At 37.1% G+C, this 21,332-nt stretch overlaps 1 protein-coding gene across 2 annotated transcripts in view; it reads right to left on the minus strand.

The window, feature by feature from the left end:
• The window catches only part of ABCB11 (ATP binding cassette subfamily B member 11), a 94,496-nt gene that overhangs the window by 60,221 nt on the left and 12,943 nt on the right, over positions 1 to 21,332 (minus strand). The window contains exons 3-5 of one of the 2 annotated variants that reach the window (XM_032880385.1): positions 15,417 to 15,438; positions 12,961 to 13,012; positions 11,495 to 11,733 (exon numbers count right to left, since the gene is read on the minus strand). In XM_032880385.1, coding sequence (XP_032736276.1) covers positions 11,495 to 11,733; positions 12,961 to 13,012; positions 15,417 to 15,438 — 313 coding nt within the window. Of the gene's footprint in view, positions 1 to 11,494; positions 11,762 to 12,960; positions 13,013 to 15,416; positions 15,439 to 21,332 lie in introns of those variants that run through there. The other variant, XM_032880386.1, reaches the window with a different exon arrangement.

The following is a 21,332-nucleotide window of genomic DNA, read 5'->3' on the forward strand; positions in this document are numbered from 1 at the left end:
ATAATGGAATACTATGCAGCCATCAAAAACTGAAGTCTTGACATTTGCAATGATGTGGATGGAACTAGAGGGTATCATGCTAAGCAAAATAAGTCCATCAGAGAAAGACAATTATCATATGATCTCCCCGATATAAGGAATTAGAGAAACAAGACAGAAGATCATAGGGGAAGGACGGGGAAAATGAAACTAGAGAGGGAGACAAACCATAAGATACTCTTAATCTCAGGAAACAAACTGAGGGTTGCTAGGGAAAGGTTTAAAAAGCTAGACTGTTGTCTGAAAAGACACCGGTAGAGAGGTGTGGGCTGTAAGTCAGGAGCTTTACTGCTACCTTTTCCAGGAGTCCAAATCAGCTTTTCAACTCTTTTATCTCAAAGTAACACTGAAAAATGTGTGTGATCATCCCAGAGAAGGAGAAAAATACTTTATCAACCTAATCCTTCTGTCGACTGCAGCCTAGATGCCCCTCTGGGACAATTTCTAAGGTGAGAATTTGTGGGGAACAGCAAGAAAGCTCTACAGTGTTTTTTCAGTGCAACTACCACGCTTTGGCACAGGGTTTGGAGATTGGCAGGGGTAGGGAGGGGAGGCACAAATTAGTCTGAAATTGTTTTCAGAAAATAAAGAATTGTGTACTTAGAAAATTAACATATTGGTTACTAACAGTTCTAACCCTTGAGGATGCTCTAAATGATAGCGAGTCCATTTCTTTTTTTTTTAAGATTTTATTTATTTATTTGACAGACAGAGATCATAAGTAGGCAGAGAGGCAGGCAGAGAGAGCAGGGAAGCAGGCTCCCTGCTGAGGCTGGATCCCAGGACCCTGGGATCATGTGGGGCTCGATCCCAGGACTCTGGGATCATGACCTGAGCTGAAGGCAGAGGCTTTAACCCACTGAGCCACCTAGATGCCCTGCAAGTCCATGTCTTTAGAAAACCAGAAAACTGCATCTTGGGCACAGATGTTTCCATCTGATGTGCTTTCTGCTTTTTGTCAGGGCTTCCTTCTGTGACTCAAGCTTGAATTGTTCTCTTCCTCTACTGAACTAGACCAAGTGTTTTAGTATAATTTATTTAATTCAGAACAAACTTATTCCATGCCAGATTTTATTGACATCTTGCACTATTATTTGATATCTTCATTGACTATATCTATACTGAATAGAATTATGCTTGTTTTGCAAGATTGTAGGCCACTTGAGGACAAGGACTTGGTTTTAGCTGCTTGCTCACACTGCCTGAAGACTTGTACAATACCTTATACATAGCAGACACAATACCTCCATAAATGTTTCTTGATTTTGCTTTGACTTTCAAAATACTTATAATGAAGGGAAATAATTGCCTTGGTCAACCTCTCTTTGGAGGGATCATCTCCAAAATAGCTAATATGTCTGTTCAACACATTTTTGGTCTTTTATTATGGTTTAAGGGAACCCTAGAAAACTTATATATATATAAGTATCCACCATCAGAGGTTCTCACAAAACTCAAGTATCTCTTTATAAGATGCATAATGGAGAACAAGACTTCTAATGTGTAAATGAGACCATACTCTTTGTTTTCTGTGAAATTTTTCATTGTGAAATGAAATTTGGGTGTCCCAAAACAGAGAAGTAGGAGTATTTGTCAGTAAGCTTTACTTAGATATCCTGTGGTGCGTTCCTCCTACACACACTGAGGCAATAAAATGGCTGCAGTGAAAGAAGCAGCTACCAGGAATAAACAGACCTATTCAGATTAAAAGTACTGAGCACTGACCCAGCTCCAGAATTTATTAGGGCAAAATTCAGGAGAATTATATTATTGCTGGACGGTGTGGATAGGACATGTGTAGTTTATGATTCTGTTCGCTCCTGAGGCACCCCAGAGATGAATGGCTAACTTATTTTTATTTTATTCTTGGAGATAAGAAGTTATTAGGGTTTTAGAAACTACTTGAGAATATTTCTGGAACAACAGGACAAACCTATCAGAAAAACTGATAGGAAGGAAAGGAGCAGGCTGGCTTGGCTCGTCTGACTGCACATCAAATTTTTTTTATCATCGGGTGGAAAGTTTTCTTGCGGTTATAAAATCCTGGAAAGGAGTTTTTAAAGTGTGTAGGTGATTTGGCTCACCAAATGGGTGCCTTTCTTTTTTAACAGCAAAATTGACATACATCTATTTGCATTAAGGTTCATTTGTTGAAGAGAGAAGAGGGCAGAAAGATGACAATTAGGGGGGAAAGGTAAGATATATTTTACAAATTATTAAGATATGTGGATTCTTACCTTGCTTTTAATGAAAAATAAATGCACCATAAAATCAAAGTACTCAATCTATACCTCAAGATTTCAGATTTACTAAAGCCGTAGGGCTTTCATTTTAAATATCTAGGAGGTCTTTACAACAAGGTATATTGCTTAACACAGAGTTTTCCTTTCAATGGTTTTCATGCACTGTAGACCCAGTAGCATTAACACTTTAGAATGAAATCAGTGTCAACTCCAAAAAGAGCATCACAGATTGGCAGAAACTTGCCCATGTCCTACTCTCAGAATGTTGGAAGTTCTGTGTTCTTAATGCACAGGACATCAACCTGTGGACAAATGGCAGATCACTAGGTGAAACTGTTTTACAGAACATCCATACGCTATGGTAGCTTACTGCCAGAATGGCTGGAATTTCCTTTCAGAGAATCTATGACAATTTTTCTCACCCATGAAGCTATTTTTTTGTTGGTTTGTTTTTCACACCACTTTTTTTTTTTTTTGAGGTAAGTGCGGATTCTCATGCAATTGTGAGAAATAATACGAAAACATATACACCCTTTGGTAATACCTTGCAAAACGACAGGACAATATCCCAACCAGGGTGATGACATTGATATAATCGAGATCAGAATTTCTCATCACTCCAGCAGTTCTTCATGTCGCCCTTTTACATCTACACATGCTTCCATCCAGCCTCCACTTCCCTCTTAATCCCTAGCTACCTCTTGTCTGTTCTCTATTGCCACAGTTCTGTCATTTGAAGAATATTTTATAAATGGAATCACACAGTATGTAACCGTTTGGTGTTGATTGGCTTTTTTTTCTTTTTTTTTCTTTTTTTTTACTCAGCATAATGCTTTAAAGTTTAATAAATTATTTGTTCCTGTTTATTGTTAAGTCATAGTCCGTGGTACAGATGTATCACAGTTTGCTTAACCACTCGCCCAATGAAGGGTATCTGGGCTGTTTCCAGGTTTTGTCTGTTACAAATAAAGTGTCTGTAACCTTTATGTACAGGTTTTTATGTAAACATGGGTTTTCACTTCTCTGGGATAAATCCCCAACAGTAGAATTTCTGGGTTATAATATTTGCATGTTTAACTCTTTTTTAATGGCCAAACTATTTTCCAGAGTGGCTACACCATTTTACATTCCCACCAGCAAGGTGTAAGTGACCCGTTTCCTCCACAACCCCATCAGCTCTGGTGTTACTATTATTTTTATTTTACCCATTCTAACAGATCTGTGCTGATACCTCATTTTGATTTTAATTTGCATTCCCTAACCACTAATGTGGCTAAATATCTTCTCATGTGCTCATTTGCTGTCTTTATATCCCCAGTGAAATGCTTGATCACATGTTTTTCCCATATCCAAATTGGAGTTTTCCGAACCATTGAATTTGGAGAGTTCTTTAAATTTTCTAGATCCTAGTCCTTTTTTAGATATGTAATTCACAAATATGCTCTCCCAGTCTGTAGCTTTTCTTTTCATCCTCTTCCCTGGGTCTTCCAGAGCACAAGTTCTCCATTTTGATGAAATCCAATTCACCAATTTTTCTTTTTATGGATTCTTAGTGTCAAGTCTAAAAGCTCTTTGTCTAGTCTTAGACACAAAAATGGTCACCTACATATTTTTCTAAAAGTTTACAGTTTATTTTTTACATTTATGTCCAAAATCCATTTTGAGCTATTTTTTGTATGGGTTCATTTTTTGCCTATGGATGTCCAACTAGTCATGCACCATTTGATAAAAAGTTTATATTTTCTTCATTGAATTTCTTTTCTACCTTTGCCAACAACCAATTGGACATGTTTGCATGGGTCTATGTTTGAGTTCTCTGTTCTGTTCTTCTGTCAATACCACACAACCTTGATTGCTGTAGCTATATAATATGTCTTGAAATCAGGTAGATTGTTTCCTCACATTTTATTCTTCTTTTTCAAAGTTGTTTTAGATATTCTAGTTCTTTTGCCTTTTAATATGAATTTTAGAGTTATCTTGTCTATATCTATAAAATATCTTGCTGAGATTTTGATAGGAATTTTATTAAAGCTATATGTCAGCTTGAGGAAATTAACATCTTTATTATATTGAATTTTCCAATTCATGAGCAAGTATGTCTCTCCATCTATTTAGGTCTTTGATTTCTTTCATCAGCATTTTGCATTTTTCAGCATATAAGTCCTATACATGTTTTGTTGGATTTGCACCTAAATAAATTTTTTGAGCAATTGTAAATGGCATTATGTTTATTTTCTTTTATTCTGTTGTGGTTTTTTTTGCGCTATATTTTGAATTTTGGTGTCCACGTGTTCATTGTTAGTATGTAGAAATACCACTAAATTTTGTATATTTATTTGGTACTTGGTATTTTATGAATTTGCCATACTCATTTATTGGTTCTAGGATATTTTTGTATATCATTTCAGCTTTTCTATTTTGGATATCTCTCATCTCCAAAATAAAGTTATATTTCTTCCTTTTAGATCTGTATTTTTTTCATTACAAATGTTTTGATTGTAATAAAGAACACATAACATAAAATTTACCAACTTAACCATTTTTAAGTGTACAGTTCAGTAGTGTTCAGTATTAAATCAGTATTCCTTTCCTTCCCTATTGTATAAGCTAGAACTTTGAGTAATGTGTTGAATAATAGCAGCGAAAGCCTCTATCTTTGCCTTGTTTCCAGTCTTAGGGAGAAAATATACAATCTTCCACTTTTGAGTATAATGTTAGCCATAGAACTTTTTTTTAGATGTCCTTTCTTAAGTTAAAGAAGTTCCTTTCCGTTCCTAGTTTTCTGAGAGTTTTTATTATGGATGGATATTGAAATTTTAAATGCTTTTTCTATGTTGATGGAGATCATTGTGTGGTTTTTCTATATTAGCCCGTTAACATGGTGGATTACATTGACTTTTTCTAATACTGAACAATGTATGCTTCTCTAGAATACACTCTACTTGGTCATGGTGTATTTCATTGATTTTCTATATGTGTTTGTTTTGTCTTTATTATTTCTTCTCATACATTTTCAGTGGACTTATTTTGCTGTTTTTCTAGGTTTTTGAGTTGGAAGCTTAGATGTTTAATTTGCAATGTTTCCTCTTTTGTAATGTATGCATTTAGTGATATAAATTTTCCTCTCAGCCCTGTATGAGCTGTGTTCCTCAGATTTTCACATTTTCTATTTTCCCTTTCACTCAGTTTAATTTTTAAAACTTTTCCCCTGAGACTTCATCTTTGATCTATCGATTATTTAGATGTCTGTAATCTGATTCCTAAGAATCTGGGGGGGATTTCCATTATCTCTAGTTTTGATTTCTACTTTGATTACATTGTAGCCAGAGAATGCATTCTATAATTTCAAGTATTTTGCATCTCTTGAGGTTTGTTTCATGGCTCAGGGTATGGTCCATCTTGGCATATGCCCCGTAGGCTCTTGAAAAGAATGTGTATTATGTGGTTGTTGAGTGGAATGTTCTATAGATGTCAATTAGATCCCATTGGTTGCTGGTGTTGAGTTCTTCTATATCCGTGATAATTTAATGTCTATCTGTTCTACAAATTGGTGAGAGATGGATATTTAAGGGGTCTACTATAATTTTGACTTGTCTCTTTTTCCTTTCCATTCTGTCAGTTGTTGCTTCACATGTTTTGCAATTCTGTTGTTTGGTGAGTACACATTTAAGATTGCTGTGTCTTCATGGCAGATTGACCCATTTATCATTGTACAATTTCTCTCCTTGTCTCTGTAATTTTCTTTGTTCCAAAGTCCATTTTATCTCATATCAGAATAGCCATTTCTTCTTTCTTTTGATTAATGTTTGCATGATAAATCTTTTTCCATCCTTAGAGAGAGAAAGTGAGAGCAGGAGGAGGGGCAGAGGGAGAGAAAGAAGAATCTCAAGTAGACTCTCAGCTGAACACAGAGCCCAACATGGGACTCCATCTCATAACCCTGAAATCACAACCTGAGCCAAAACCAAGAGTCAGATGCTTAACCAACTGAGCAACACAGTCACCCCTCGACTTGCCTCTATTTTTTAGTTAAAGTGATTTCCTCATAAATAGCATGTAGTTGGGTTATTTTAAAATCCATTCTGCCAATCCCTGTCCTATTTAGTAGATTTAAATCACTTAAATTTGGGGCGCCTGGGTGGCTCAGAGGGTTAAGCCTCTGCCTTCGGCTCAGGTCATGATCTCAGGGTCCTGGGATCAAGCCCCACATTGGGTTCTCTGCTCAGCAGGGAGCCTGCTTCCCCCTCTCTCTCTGCCTGCCTCTCTGCCTACTTGTGATCTCTCTCTCTGTCAAATACATAAATAAAATCTTCTTAAAAAAATAAAATAAATCACAAATTTAATATAATTATTGATATGTTAGGGCTCAAATGTAACTTTTTTTTTCTTTTCTGTTTGTTCTCTCTGTTTCATATTTTTCTGTTTTCTTCCCCCTGCTTTCTTATGGGCTACTCAAACCGTTTTTATTTTAATTTAATTTTATTTAATTTTCTTATTTTATTTTAAGTAGGCTCCACACCTAGCATGGAGCCCAATGTTGGGCTTGAACTCACAACCCTGAGATCAAGAGTCAAATGCTTAACAGACTGCTCCAGCCAGGTGCCCCTCAAACATTTTTTAGAATTCAGTTTTAATTTATTTGTAGTGGTTTTGACTGTATCTCTTTGAATAGCTTTTTTAGTGGTTTCTCTAGGAATTCCATTATAGATATATCACTTATTATAGTCAGCTAGTGTTGTCATTTTACCAGTTTGCACGGGGTATAAAAACACTGCCTCCCATTATATACATTTATTCTCCCCTGCTAATGACTTATCTTTAATATTTCCAAATCACACTCACCTCAGACGGTATTACAATAGAAGTATATCAGACAGTGTTAGCATTTTTGCTTCCACCCTCAAACATAATTTAGAAAACTCTGGAAAAGAAAGGAAGTTTTGCTTACCATGTTCTTCCTACTTAATAGACAAGGTTTCTTTTATTGTTCCCTTTCTTTTATTGTTTCCGTACTTTAGCCATTCTTTTAAGTAAGTCAGCTGACAATAAATTCTCTTCATTTCCCTCCTCTGAAAATGTCTTGATTTTCTCTTCCATTGGGGTGGTGTTGAATATCCTGACTCTGATCCTACCCGAGCAGGTAGGGGAGAGGTTTCTCATTACCATGGGGATGGTTCGGGCTTCCACATATTCTTCACTGACACCACAGGAGTTGGGTAGGGGAGAGACAGGGCAGTGGCTCATTGATACCTGGCAAAGACAGAAGTCTAGGTCCCCAGCTCAACCTTGCTGCCATGGATAAGAGGGGGGTTATGTGTGTTTTGTTTTGTTCTGTGGTGTTGGCTTGAGTAGAATAGTAACTGCCTGAAATTCTTCTGTCAGGCTGCCTCTTTGTGGTCTATTATCTAGAGAGAGCAGAATTTTATTGAGTCCTTTGTGGTCTGTACATACTGGTATTTCTAGGTTACAGCTTCCCAACACCCAATCTAGTACAAATGAAGCCTAAAGAAAATCCATGAAATACACAATCATGTCACTATTTGGGTCCTGAGATCTCTAACCTTCTCCTATCCACTTTTTTAGACTCTTAGGTAGGTTGGTTTTATATGTAATGGATTAAATAATCCAATCAAAAGGCAGAGATTGTGAGACTGGGTAAATTATAAAAAAAAAAAAAACAAAATACAAGCTCCAACTGTAGGCTGTCTGAAGGAGACATATTTAAATTCAAAGATATGAGCAAGTTGAAAGTAGTATGGAAAAAAGGTATGTCATGGTAAAAAGCAGCCATAACAAACCAAGAGTGGCTATACTAATATAAGACAAATTATAAAAAATTGTTACTAGAAATAAAAACCATTTTGTAATTATAAAGGGTCAATCTATAGAAAGATTATAGAAATTTTAAATATATATGCATCTAAAAACGGAGCCCCAAATACATGAAGCAAAGGGTGACAGATTCAAGGGTAGAAATAGTTCATTGATAATAGTCAGAGATTACAACTCCCTATTTTCAGTATTGGATAGAACAACTAGGAATAGAAGACTTGAGTAACACCATAAACCAATTAGTCCTGACAGACATCTTTTGAACATTCTATTCAATAACAGCAAAGTACATATTCCCCACAAGTGCACATGGAACACTCACCAGGATAGGCACATGCTAGGCTGTGTTAATTCATGCTGTGATATGATGAACCTTGAAAACATTATGTTCAGTTGAAGAAGCCAATCACAAAGGACCCCATATTGTGGGATTCCATTTGTATGAAATGGCCAGAATAGGTAAATCTACAGAGCCAGAAGGTAGATTAGTGGTTGTCTAGGACTGAGGGGAGGAATGAGGGAATCAGAGAATGATAGCTAAGGGGTATGGGGTTTCTTTTTGTAGTAATAAAAATGTTCTAAAGTTGACTATAGTGGTGGAGGCACAACTCTGCAAAAGACTGAAAACCATTGAGTTGTACACCTTAAGTTGGTAAATTTCATGGCATGTAAATTATGTCTCAATAAAACTATTTTTAAAAGTGTATGGTTTTACAGTGTCTAACTTCAATATAGTGCTTGAATGCATACACTAACTGTACATTGCTAAGAAAGCAGACTGAAATCCAAGAGAAAATACAGGCTGATTTCTACTTTAATGCATTCACATGTGGGGGAAATGAGGAATCGGACTTCTCAATGACTGCAGAGAATGGCAGAAATTATGGTATGTTACTTCCACAATTAAGTCACAAGACTTTGTGTCTTCCATTTGAATTTTTACACTTGGGTTGGTTAAAAGAAAGTAGAAAGAAGCTGCACTGTGGTATTTGGACTCTTTGAACTTCCCTTTCAGTCATTTTTCATTCTTTTGTCTTACTATTTGATTATTCTGAGCAAATAAATTCTGATAATCTAAGCAGGAGGCCTGATGTTCTATAATACTTTTCAGCATTATGCACTCAGAATCATTTGAAAGGCTTTACCTAAAAATTCCATCCAATGGATTATAACTGAAATGTAGAAACCAGCCAGTGAAATGAAAGAGCAAAACCAGTTCCTACTATTACACATGCCTGCTTATGTTGATAAAATCATGGAGTAGTCTTGTCCAAGACTAATATACTTATTATAATAGGTGGAGAAATTACACTTTTAATGATATACTTTTTCCAAGGAAAAAGGTGCAAAAGAGCTGAGTAATTCTGGAGGCATGTTAACTACTTACAGATAGAAAAATGTCCACTCCCTTCTCTTCTGTTCCACCCAAGTCCATTTTCACAGTGATCTTAACTACATAAAAGCTAAACAAATATTTACCCAGAAGTAAAGCAGGAGTCGTGTCAGGGACCATAATAATTCACAATTAAAGTATTTAACTCATCAAAGGAGATCCTCATAAAGAAAAAGCCTGAGAAAGACAAGGTCTACACAATTCCAGAAACTCATATGAAATTTTTAAAAAAGGACAAATATCCATTTACATGTTCTGTATCCTATAAATTCAGCAAAAGCCAATGAGCTTCTGAAAGCCCCCATTTGCTTTGCACTATTTGCTCACCTTCAAGTATATCACCTAGTAGGAATAACTAAAGTGTGAGTGATGGGTAGCCATGGAAAATTCCTTTCTACTGGATGTTAGTGATATAGATGTTAATGGTAGATTCACTCTTTAAATTATCTAATAAATATTTATGAACACTTGTTATCATGGACATGTCTCAAATTTTAGCCTAACATTTATTACCAAACTTTAAGGCATAACAGGCTATACTTTCAGGAATTTTCCCTAGAAAATTTTACCTTCATAAATGTTATTAATGATTTGGGTCAATTTACATCATACATAAATCTGAATGCACTTTTTTCAAAGGGGGAAATAATTAAACTTAGATTTTTGTAGTCGAACTACTCTGTAAAAAACAATTCATTTTTGTCTTCCAACATAAAAGACTTAAAATTAAAAGACTGTCATTGACAACAGTAACTCGTTTATACAAACTGTTCTGAATCTTACTTCCAAATTTAGAAAAGAAACATATATATTTAGATATTAGGAAATTTATTGCTAATGAGTAAGCTTATTATTTTTTAAAAGATAATTCTGCACATTGTATATTGTCTTGTATTTTTTCTGTCAAGTACTTAACCAGCTGTAACTATATATTTATTTGAATGGTCTCTGATTTAATGATGATTTTACTGACTAGACCTAAACACCACGAAGATAAGGACCATGACTCAAAATATCCTTGAGGCTTACACAATTTCCTGGTATGAAGTTGGTGTTCAAAAATTTTGGTTGAATGAGTAAATGAATGAAAGACCCTAACAGTAGATAATATTATGGAACAGTATCAGCGGTTTAACAGGATTTGCTCATAATCTAAATGAAATATGTGGAAATATTTTTTAAATGAAGGTGAAAAATATAAATTTGCCTAGGGGAGCTATTCCAAGTGTCTTTCTAGTCAGGATGTGCCAGGCCCTTGGCTCTTGAACCTGAGTGTGTGGGTTCATACATGCCAATGAGCTTGTTCTGGCCCTGAGGCAGTGTGAGGCAGGCTGCAAAGTTCATTCTGTGACAGTGAGTCAACACCATGAAACACTATAGACTCACTGTTGGGCTTATCACAAAATGAATAGTAGCACAGTGGGTTCTGGCTAATGCTGCATGGCCCCCTTCCGTTTATAGCGCCACACCACTCTTCTGTAGAGACTCAACTACTGAGACCAAGCAGCCCCTACTCCAAGTGCTGTAGCACACTAATGAGTTTCCCATTATAGAAAGAAGACTGAAGATCATCTGGGCCATTTGCCACGACCACAGAAGCTAAGAAACAGAAAGCAGTTAAGGAACTAAAAGAAGTCTTGCATATAAGATATAAGACATGACAAAGACTCAAGTAAAATTCATGGCTTACCTTCCTACTGTACTGGTAGTGTTTATCCTCAAGCCTATAGTCTACCAAGTGCTTAAATTTGGGTGACCATTTAATGGGTAATTTCTAATTCTATTTTTTTGTTGGGATTTAAAAACCCGGTAAAATAGGAAGAACCTCAGGGCAGAGTAATTTTCAGAAATATGGGTTAAATTTTTGTTTCTGTTCGCTCTCTGTTGGATATCACTCCAGTTCAGCTAATAAAATCCCATTTACACATTTTGAATTACAATTTAATGTATGAGCAAAAAAAGGAAAAAATAAAAAATAGCAGCTTACCCACACCGCGTTCCATTGGTCACACTCTGGTTAAGGGAGCTGTTGATCCATACTATAGTGTTGTTTACACATGCTCTTCCAGGGATCTTGAGTTCTTGTAATTCAGTGTCGTAGTCAATAAAAACATCTGTCATTGTGCCAAAAATGAGCAGCACTCCTGGATGGGATAGTCCATGGAGAAATGCACATAAACTTCCCACAAACATCAGCCAAATGTCAGTCGTTGAAGAAAATCGAAACTTGAAAAACAAAGGATTCAGAGATCATCTATGGGTGAAAAGCAGGAGAAGTAGGAGGACTATTTAATTTTAGTTACTAGATTCTGATAAATATCATTTAGCTCCAAATTTTATGGGAATCATCTTAATTGAACAATAGAGTTCTCACTAATTATACCAAAATAAGTGGTATATTGGGGCACGTGGGTGGCCCAGTCGGTTGAGCGTCTGCCTTCAGCTCAGGTCACAATCCCAGAGTCCTGGGGTCAAACCCCGCATCAGTCTCTCTGCTCAGTGGGGAATCTGTTCCTCCCTCTGCCTCTCCCTCTGTGATTTCTCTCGCTTTCACTCTCTCTCAAATAAATAAATAAAATCTTAAGAAAAAATAAGTTGTATATTAATTATCTAAAACACTGGACTCTTACATTGTTAGTTTATATTATTTCTTTCCTAGTCTCTGAATTCATTCTCTTTACCTCAAGAACTGACTTCGTTTCTTAGCCATTGATTCACAACTTCAGTGGGAAGTGGTCACGGCATTGATGCCATTGCCATATAGAAATGCTTGTGAAGGATTCAGCAATAGCATAAATTGTATCCCAGAACTAATACTGACAAACAAGAGTGCCTATTAGTGTCTAGAAATGCCTCAGCCTTGTGAAAATTAGGGGAAAATACCACACTATGGAATTTCCAAAGATATGTCATAAGGTTAAATATACATCATATGATTACTATGATGATTTTCTTTACTAAAATAATTATGGACTTAGTGATTATCTTCCAGGACACTTTTCTGATCTACCAGATAGGATTATGTGTTTAATATTACCAGATAGGATTTACTTATATATTTATTTATTTATTTATAACGGGGGAGGAGAGAGAGAGAGAGAGTGAGGTGGGACAGAAGGAGAGAGAGAATCTTAAGCAGACTCCACACCCAGCATGGAGCCCAACACAGGGCTTGAACTCACAACCCTGAATCACAACCTGATATGAAATCAAGAGCTGGATGCTTAACTGACTGAGACACCCAGGCACCCAGGATTTAAGTTTAATTACCAATATATTTCTAACTGCCATTTAGCATGTTATTATATAGACAAAGTTTATGACTGAAAAACCTGTTCTAAAAAAAAACTGTTCTTAAAAACCTGCCAGTGACTTAAGATTTAACACTCCCTCCATAATCTGAACAATTTGTGGTTGCAAAATTTATGTCAAAAATCAGCACAGTTTTATTACCAATTGAAAGAAGCCAACTTGACTGCTGTCACCTTTCCTCTCATCTTGTAACCTGAGGAGAAAAACATAATGGATTTATAGACCATCCTTTCCAAAACAAAGAGAAATTCTCCCTAGATAATGATTTTATGAGTCATCCTTTAGTAAGAAATAAAGTCCCCATTGACTGAGAAATTCTTGCCAAACCTGGCATCTTGAAAACAAGCTCTTATTTTTCAGATTTACCTCTTTCAGAGATTTCAGTATAGCTATATCTCATGTTTAGCAGAGATTCAGTGAAGTTTTTCTGAGAGGTATTGAAAGGAAATAAAAGGTGCTCTGTATTCCCAGTTATACTAACATAAAACTATTGGACCTCAACCTTGACCCTCAACCCGTTTCTATTTATAGTCCCTTGTAATGTAAGTTCAGGTGGTAGGATTAGCTGATTTAAAGCTTCCTTCCAGCACTTAAAAATTTAACAACTACATTAAACAGTATTGATTTGACGGAAAAGTTTTAAAAAACTCTCATACTCCCCATAATATTGTATTTCCTCACTATTTCTTACTCATTTCATTTCTCATAAAGTTGTATGTAACCACGTAACCCATCTTTGACCTTCTCAACTCCAGGGATCTCTACTTCACCTGAGTCATACTTTCATGGATACACCCTAGACCTTTCTTTCACCAGAAACTACTCTACTCCAATGGCATTCTAGGACTGTCTGTGCATCCTGTTTTGTCACTTCCTTCCTCCTTTTCCACCTATTTGTCATCTTAGTTGAGACCTGCAGTCCTTTAAACCCCCCTTAATTTATAATTCTTAAAACCCCATCAAGATTGTGCTTCTTTTCCCATGTGTCCCAGATCCCACACCAGCCATTTGAACTACATTCTTACCACCAACCTTAATCCTTTTCCCCACCTCCATCTTGGAAAACTCCATCTCTACATCCATGCATCTGTTTGCCCCCCTTCTCCCGAAGCCAGGCTGGGGGGCCTACTGGAGACACACGTGAACTGATGCCAACACATGCCACTCCTGGCAGTCAGCTGCCCTAAACTTCCCCTCCAGCTCAGAGTAGAAGCCCAAGCCCTTGCTGAGATACCCAAGGCCCTCCATGGTCTGGCCAATTGGCTCTCTGACCTTGTCTCCTCCTACTGCACTCCAGTTCTCAACATCCAAGCTACTTGGCCTCTTTGCTGACTTTGTTCATGTCAAATTTGTTCTCACTTTTGACCATTTGAACTTGTTATTTCCTCTCACCAGAATGTTACTTCTTCAGATACCTGCATGGCCAACCCCCTCATCTCCTTCAGATTTTCCTTCATAAGTCACCTTCTCAGTGAGACCTTCCCTGGCCAAAACCTTTAAAAATTTCAACCTTCTCCCCACATCATTCCATACCTCCATTCCATGTTTGCTTTTTTCTTTTTCTTAGAAAAAAAGTGATAGATTATTACTAGCTACCATGCTATATATACTCCTCAAGGACAGATATTTTGACCCGTTTTGTTCTTTTCTTTATACTAAGCATTTATAATAGTGCCTGATACCTGGTAGGCACTTAATTAATATTTGTGAAATGAATGGATGAATGAATGAATGCATGAATGAATGAATGATTAGGGTCTCTAGTCATAGCTCAATCTATAGCACTGTACTTCATCTGTCTACAGATTGTCCCATTTTCCTCCACAGCTTTCTCAAACTTTCACCATGATCTTCTCATTCTACATTAATTCATGTATCAGAAGATAGATTCATCTCCTCTAAAAACTGAATTCGCTTAACCTTCCTATTCATTCTCTCATTGCCATTCATGTACAGCCACACCCATTTTCAACTTTTTTCTACCCAGTGAGAAAAGCGTGGTTCTTCTAGGTCCAGGCTGACCCTAGCACTCCTAGTCTAAAACTTATGTTACCACATCCAACAACCCTCTCTACTGTGACTTACTTAGAATTTCCTATAAAACTTGAATCTTGGCCTTTCCACCACCTCTCTCTAGGAAATTGCCTGATGCCTACCTTCTGTCTTCTCAGATTAGACTCTGTCTAGTCCTACCTTTTTACTAATGTATGAGTAACTGACACTTTTATATGAGTATTTAAATTCTCAAGCTAAAGAGAAATATCTAATAATTAAATTTTAGGGTTCTATTTGCCTGTGGGAAGAATTTAAGGTTTAGGGGTCTCCCCTATGCTCATGAAATCATACTTGTTCACCTTTTCCTCTGCCCATTTGGTTAGAAATTCTGTAGTGTTGCTGAGTATACCCAATCCAGAAAGGATATGTCAAAAGATTTTTGAAATCAAATTATAGCAATGTTTTAAAGAGAAAAGGAATACCTATGTCATTTTATGGGAAATATAAGATGCATGAAAATATTATCTCTGCTTTGTGCCTTTAAAAGGAATATTAGGGAGTTATTCTAGAAAAGATGATGTATTGTTGAAATAGTCACTTACCTTGAATTCTTATCACTGTTATCTGTCAGGATAAAAACAATGCACAAAGCAGTTAATAATAATGACACAACAACACAGTCATTAAAAAGTTTGCTCTGGGAAAACATTCCCATAATTTAGCTTTACTCATGGAACATAGCAAAATGACTATTTGCCTTTCTCTCTCTCTCTTTCTTTCTTTCTTTTTTTTTTTTTTACATTCTCTCTCTCTCTGTCTCTCATATTACACAAGAAGACACCCTGTCAAGTTCAAGACTGCTGGCTTGACTACATATTTTTGATATTTCTACAGGATATGAGGTATTTGTATTTCCTGAATGTCAACTGGATACCAACATTTTTAAATTAGCATAAAAAAATTTAGTTCTTTGAACTACCAAGTAAAATGAATATTTATTGTTTTGTTCCTTGGAAACATCAGAATTTATCTATTTAAAATTGAGACTACAGGGGCGCCTGGGTGGCTCAGTGGGTTAAAGCCTCTGCCTTCGGCTCAGGTCATGATTCCAGGGTCTTGGGATCGAGCCCCGCATCGGGCTCTCTGCTCAGCAGGGAGCCTGCTTCCCCTCCTCTCTCTCTGCCTGCCTCTGTCTACTTGTGAGCTCTCTCTCTGTCAAATAAATAAATAAAATCTTTAAAAAAAAAAAAAAAAAAATTGAGACTACAAATTAATTAGACAATAAGATGATGTTGACACTCACATGCCAGGAGAAACCACCAAATTAAGCTGCATAGAATTTTCCCCAGCCTAGGTGAGAGCAAATGGAGCGTAGGAAGTGAAAGTGGGGGTTCTGGGACATGGGTGTAGGGAAGCAACAGGGAAAGGAATTTCAGGGTGCTAATGTCAACCCCTGCCATGGGACAGCACATCCTGAATCCCTGGCATTTTAATTAATTTAATTTAAGTAAGAGTAAAGAGGCATTGTAGTATAGATAGAGATTATACATCTTGGCTTTAGAAATCAGAACTGGAGCAGGCTGAGATGACATCAGGTCACAGGAGTTCAATTAGTTAATTATCAAACCATTCCAAACACCTACAAATCCAACAGGAGATCGAAGAGAAGAAGAGCAGCAATTCTAGAAACAGAAAATCAACCACTTTCTGAAAGGTAAGACCTGCAAAGAAGTGAATCCGAAGTGAAGGAAAGATAGACCATGGAGGGAGGGGCTGGCTCCCGGCAAGCGGTGGAGCACAAAATCAGAACTTTTAAAAGTCTGCTCCACTGAGGGACATCCCTCCAGAAGCTAAGCAGGGGTGGAGCCCTCGTGGGGACAGCGTGGTCTCAGGTCCCGTGGGGTCACGGAAGGATCGGGGTGTCTGAGTGTAGCAGAGCTCATGGGTATTAGAGCAGGGAAGCTGGCTACAGAGACGGAGCTGAGGAGTGAGCTCTCAGCTTGGGGTTACCTTAAACTGTGATCCATGACACAGTGAAGCCACTGCTCTTTGAGCAGGGACCCCACAAGTGGCAGATCTGGGGAGACCACTCCAGAAGAGCAGAGTGGCAGCAATCTGCTGGGTTTGGAGACTCCAAATGGGTCTGTGTGCCAGAGACAGAAATGTTTGGTCACATGCTGGGTGAGCTCGGAGCACAGCCAGAGACCAGGGAGACAGAAGTGATTGAGTTCTTTTCTCCCAGGATGCACTGAGGAGTGTGGCCCTAAGCTCTCGACCCTCCGCCCCTGCCGGAGATTGGGAGGACACCATTTTCATTCCCATCTTCCAGAGCTCTACAGAAAGGAAAACATTCAGGGAACAAAAGCTCCTGAAAGTGAACTGAGCAGATTACTTAGCCCGGCCCCTGGCAAGGGTAATGCAATTCCGCCTCGGGCAAAGACACTTGAGAATCACTACAACAGGCCCCTCCTCCAGAAAATCAGCAAGAACATCCAGCCAAGGCCAAGCTCATTGATCAAGGAGAATAGCAGAATTCCAGAGAAGGGGAAAGCAAAGCATGGAATTCATGGCTTCCGCCCTATGATTCTTTTTTTTTTTTTAAGATTTTATTTATTTATTTGACAGATAGAGATCACAAGTAGGCAGAGAGGCAGGCACAGAGACGGGGGAAGCAGGCTCCCTGCTGAGCAGAGAGCCCGATGCGGGGCTCGATCCCAGGACCCTGAGATCATGACGTGAGCAGAAGGCGGAGGCTTTAACCCACCGAGCCACCCAAGTGCCCCATGCCCTATGATTCTTTAGTCTTGCAAAGTTAAATAAATGTTTTTAATTTTATTTTTTTCTTATTCTAATTTTTTTAACTTTTACTCTTTCCTCTTTTAACATTTTTTAACTAGTTTATCTTAACAATAACTTTCTTTAAAAAAAATCTTTTTGAACTTCATTATTATAGTCATATTTTATCCTTCACTGTAACTAACTTTATTTTTTGTATACATATAGAGTTTTTTCTTCTGAAAAAAATTTGGATATAACTTATTCTAATAGATTAAAATATACCCTAAATCTAGCACAGGGCTTTGTTCTAGTCTCCAGCTTAAGCAAATTCTCTCCACTTTCTTTTTCTTTCTTTTCCCAACCAACTTATCAACTCCTTTTTTAAGATTTTTTAAAATTTTCATCTTTACAGTCACATTCCATCCCTTCATCATGTTTACCCTTATTTTTGTGTGTATATATATATATGTTTTTCTTTCTTTAAAATTTTGGGAGGTAGTTTCTTCTAAAAGACAAAAATATACCCAAAATCAAGTGGGTGGCTCTGTTCTATTCACCAGTCTAATATATATATATAAATTTTTTTTCAAAAAATTTTAAACTTCTTTTTACTGCCTTTCTTCTCCCCATGATTTGGGGTCTCTTCTGATTTGGTTAATGCTCATTTTTCCGAGATCTTTGCCACCCTTTTAGCATTTTATTCTCTCATTCGTATGTTCTTATCCGGATAAAATGACAAGGCAGAAAGACTCACCAAAAAAAAAAAAACAAAACAAAAAACAAAACAAAAAAAAAAACAAGAAGCAGTACCGAAGGCTAGGGACATAATCAATATAGACATTGGTAATATGTCAGATCTAGAGTTCAGTATGATGATTCTCAGGGTACTAGCTGGGCTTGAAAAAGGCATGGAAGATATTAAAGAAACCCTGTCTGGAGAAATAAAAGCCCTTTCTGGAGAAATAAAAGAACTAAAATCTAACCAAGCTGAAACTTAAAAAAAACTATTAATGGGGTGCAATAAAAAAAATAGAGGCTCTTACTGCTAGGGTAAATGAGGTAGAAGAGAGAATTAAAGAGATAGAATCCCAAATGACAGAGAATGATGAAGCTGAACAAAAGGGAGACAAACAACTACTGGACCATGAGGGGAGAATTTGAGAGATAAGTGATACGATAAGATGAAACAATATTAGAATAATTGGGATTCTGGAAGAAGAAGGAAGAGAGAGGGGGGCAGAAGGTATATTGGAGTGAATTATTGCAGAGAATTTCCCTAATATGGCAAAGGGAATAAACATCAAAATCCAGGAGGCACAGAGAACCCTCCTCAAAATCAATAAAAATAGGTCCATACCCCATCATCTAATAGTAAAACTTGCAAGTCTTAGTGACAAAGAGAAAATTCTGAAAGCAGCCCGGTTGTTGCTTTCAATGGTAACATACAATGGTAAAAGTATTAGATTGGCAGCAGACTCATCCACAGAGACCTGGCAGGCCAGAAAGAACTGGCATGATATATTCAGAGCACTAAGTGAGAAAAACATGCAGCCAAGAATACTATATCTAGCTAGGCTATCATTGAAAATAGAAGAAAAGATAAAAAGCTTCCAGGACAAACAAAAACTAAAAGAATTTGTAAACACCAAACCAGCTCTACAGGAAATATTGAAAGGAGTCCGCTAAGCAAAGAGAGAGCCTAAAAATAGTAGACCAGAAAAGAAAAGAGACAACATAGAGTAACAGTCACCTTACAGGCAATACAATGGCACTAAATTCATATCTCTCAATAGTTACCTTGAATGTAAATGGGCTAAATGCCCCAATCAAAAGACATACGGTATCAGAATGGATAAAAAAAAAAAAAAAAAAAAAAAAAAAAAAAAAAAATCAATATGCTGTCTATAAGAAACTCATTTTAGACCCAAAGACACGTCCAGATTTAAAGTGAAGGGGTGGAAAACAATTTACCATGCTAATGGACATCAAAAAAAAAGCTGGGGTGGCAATCCTTATTTCAGATAAATTAGATTTTAAGCCAAGGACTATAATAAGAGATGAGGAAGGACTCTATGTCATACTCAAAGGGTCTGTCCAACAAGAAGATCTAACAATTTTAAATATCTATGCCCCTAACATGGGAGCAGCCAACTATATAAACCAATTAATAACAAAATCAAAGAAACACATTGACAATAACACAATAATAGTGGGGACTTTAACACTCCCTTCACTCAAATGGATAGATCATTCAAGCAAAAGGTCAACAAGGAAATAAAGGCCTTAAATGACACACTGAACCAGATGGACATCACAGATATATTCAGAATATTCCACCCCAAAGCAAAAGAATACACATTCTTCTCTAGTGCACATGGAACATTCTCCAGAATAGATCACATCCTAGGTCACAAATCAGGTTTCAACTAGTACCAAAAGATTGGGATCATTCCCTGCATATTTTCAGCCAACAATGCTCTGAAGCTAGAACTCAATCACAAGAGGAAATTTGGAAAGAACCCAAATACAAGGAGGCTAAAGAGCATCCTTCTAAAGAATGAATGGGTCAACCAGGAAATTAAAGATGAATTGAAAAAATTCATGGAAACAGATGATAATGAAAACACAATTGTCCAAAATCTGTGGGACACATCAAAGGCTGTCCTGAGAGGAAAATATATAGCAATACAAGGCTTTCTCAAGAAACAAGAAATGTCTCAAATACACAACCTAACCCTACACCTATAGGAGCTGGAGAAAGAACAACAAAGAAAGCTTAAACACAGCAGGAGAAGAGAAATAATAAAGATCAGAGCAGAAATCAATGAAATAGAAACCAAAAAAAACAGTAGAACAAATCAACTAAGCTAGGACATGGTTCTTTGAAAGAATTAATAAGATTGATAAACCTCTGGCCAGACTTATCAAAAAGAAAAGAGAAAGGACCCAAATAAATGAAATCATGAGTGAAAGAGGAGAGATCACAACCAACATCAAAGAAATACAAGAAATTATACGAACATATTATGAGCAACTATACACTAGCAAATTTGATAATGTGGAAGAAATTGATGCATTCTTAGAGATGTATAGACCACCAAAACTGCACCAGGAAAAAGTAGAAAACCTGAACAGACCCATAACCAGTAAGGAGATTGAAGCAGGCATCAAAAGTCTCCCAACAGGGGCGCCTGGGTGGCTCAGTGGGTTAAAGCCTCTGCCTTCGGCTCAGGTCGTGGTCCCAAGGTCCTGGGATCGAACCCCGCATTGGTCTCTCTGCTCAGCAGGGAGCCTGCTTCCTCCTCTCTCTCTCTGCCTGCCTCTCTGCCTACCTGTGATCTCTATCTGTCAAGTAAATAAATAAAATCTTAAAAAAAAAAAAGTCTCCCAACAAACAAGAGCTCAGGGCCAGACGGCTTCCTAAGGGAATTCTATGCAACATTTAAAGAATAATTAATTCCTATTCTTCTGAAACTGTTCCAAAAAATAGAAATGGAAGGAAAATTTCCAAACTAATTTTATGAGGCCAGCCTTACCTTGATCCCCAAACCAAAGACCCCATCAAAAAAGAGAATTATAGACCAATATCCTTGATGAACACGGATGCAAAAATTCTCACCGAAATACTAGCCAATAGGATCCAACAGTACATTAAAAGGATTATTCACGACGACCAAGTGGGATTTATTCCTGGGCTGCAAGTTTGGTTCAACATCCGCAAATCAATCAATGTGATACAA

This window comes from Lontra canadensis, unplaced genomic scaffold, assembly GCF_010015895.1.
Source record: "Lontra canadensis isolate GAN:19392208 unplaced genomic scaffold, GSC_riverotter_1.0 scaffold69, whole genome shotgun sequence".
NCBI lineage: Eukaryota > Metazoa > Chordata > Mammalia > Carnivora > Mustelidae > Lontra > Lontra canadensis.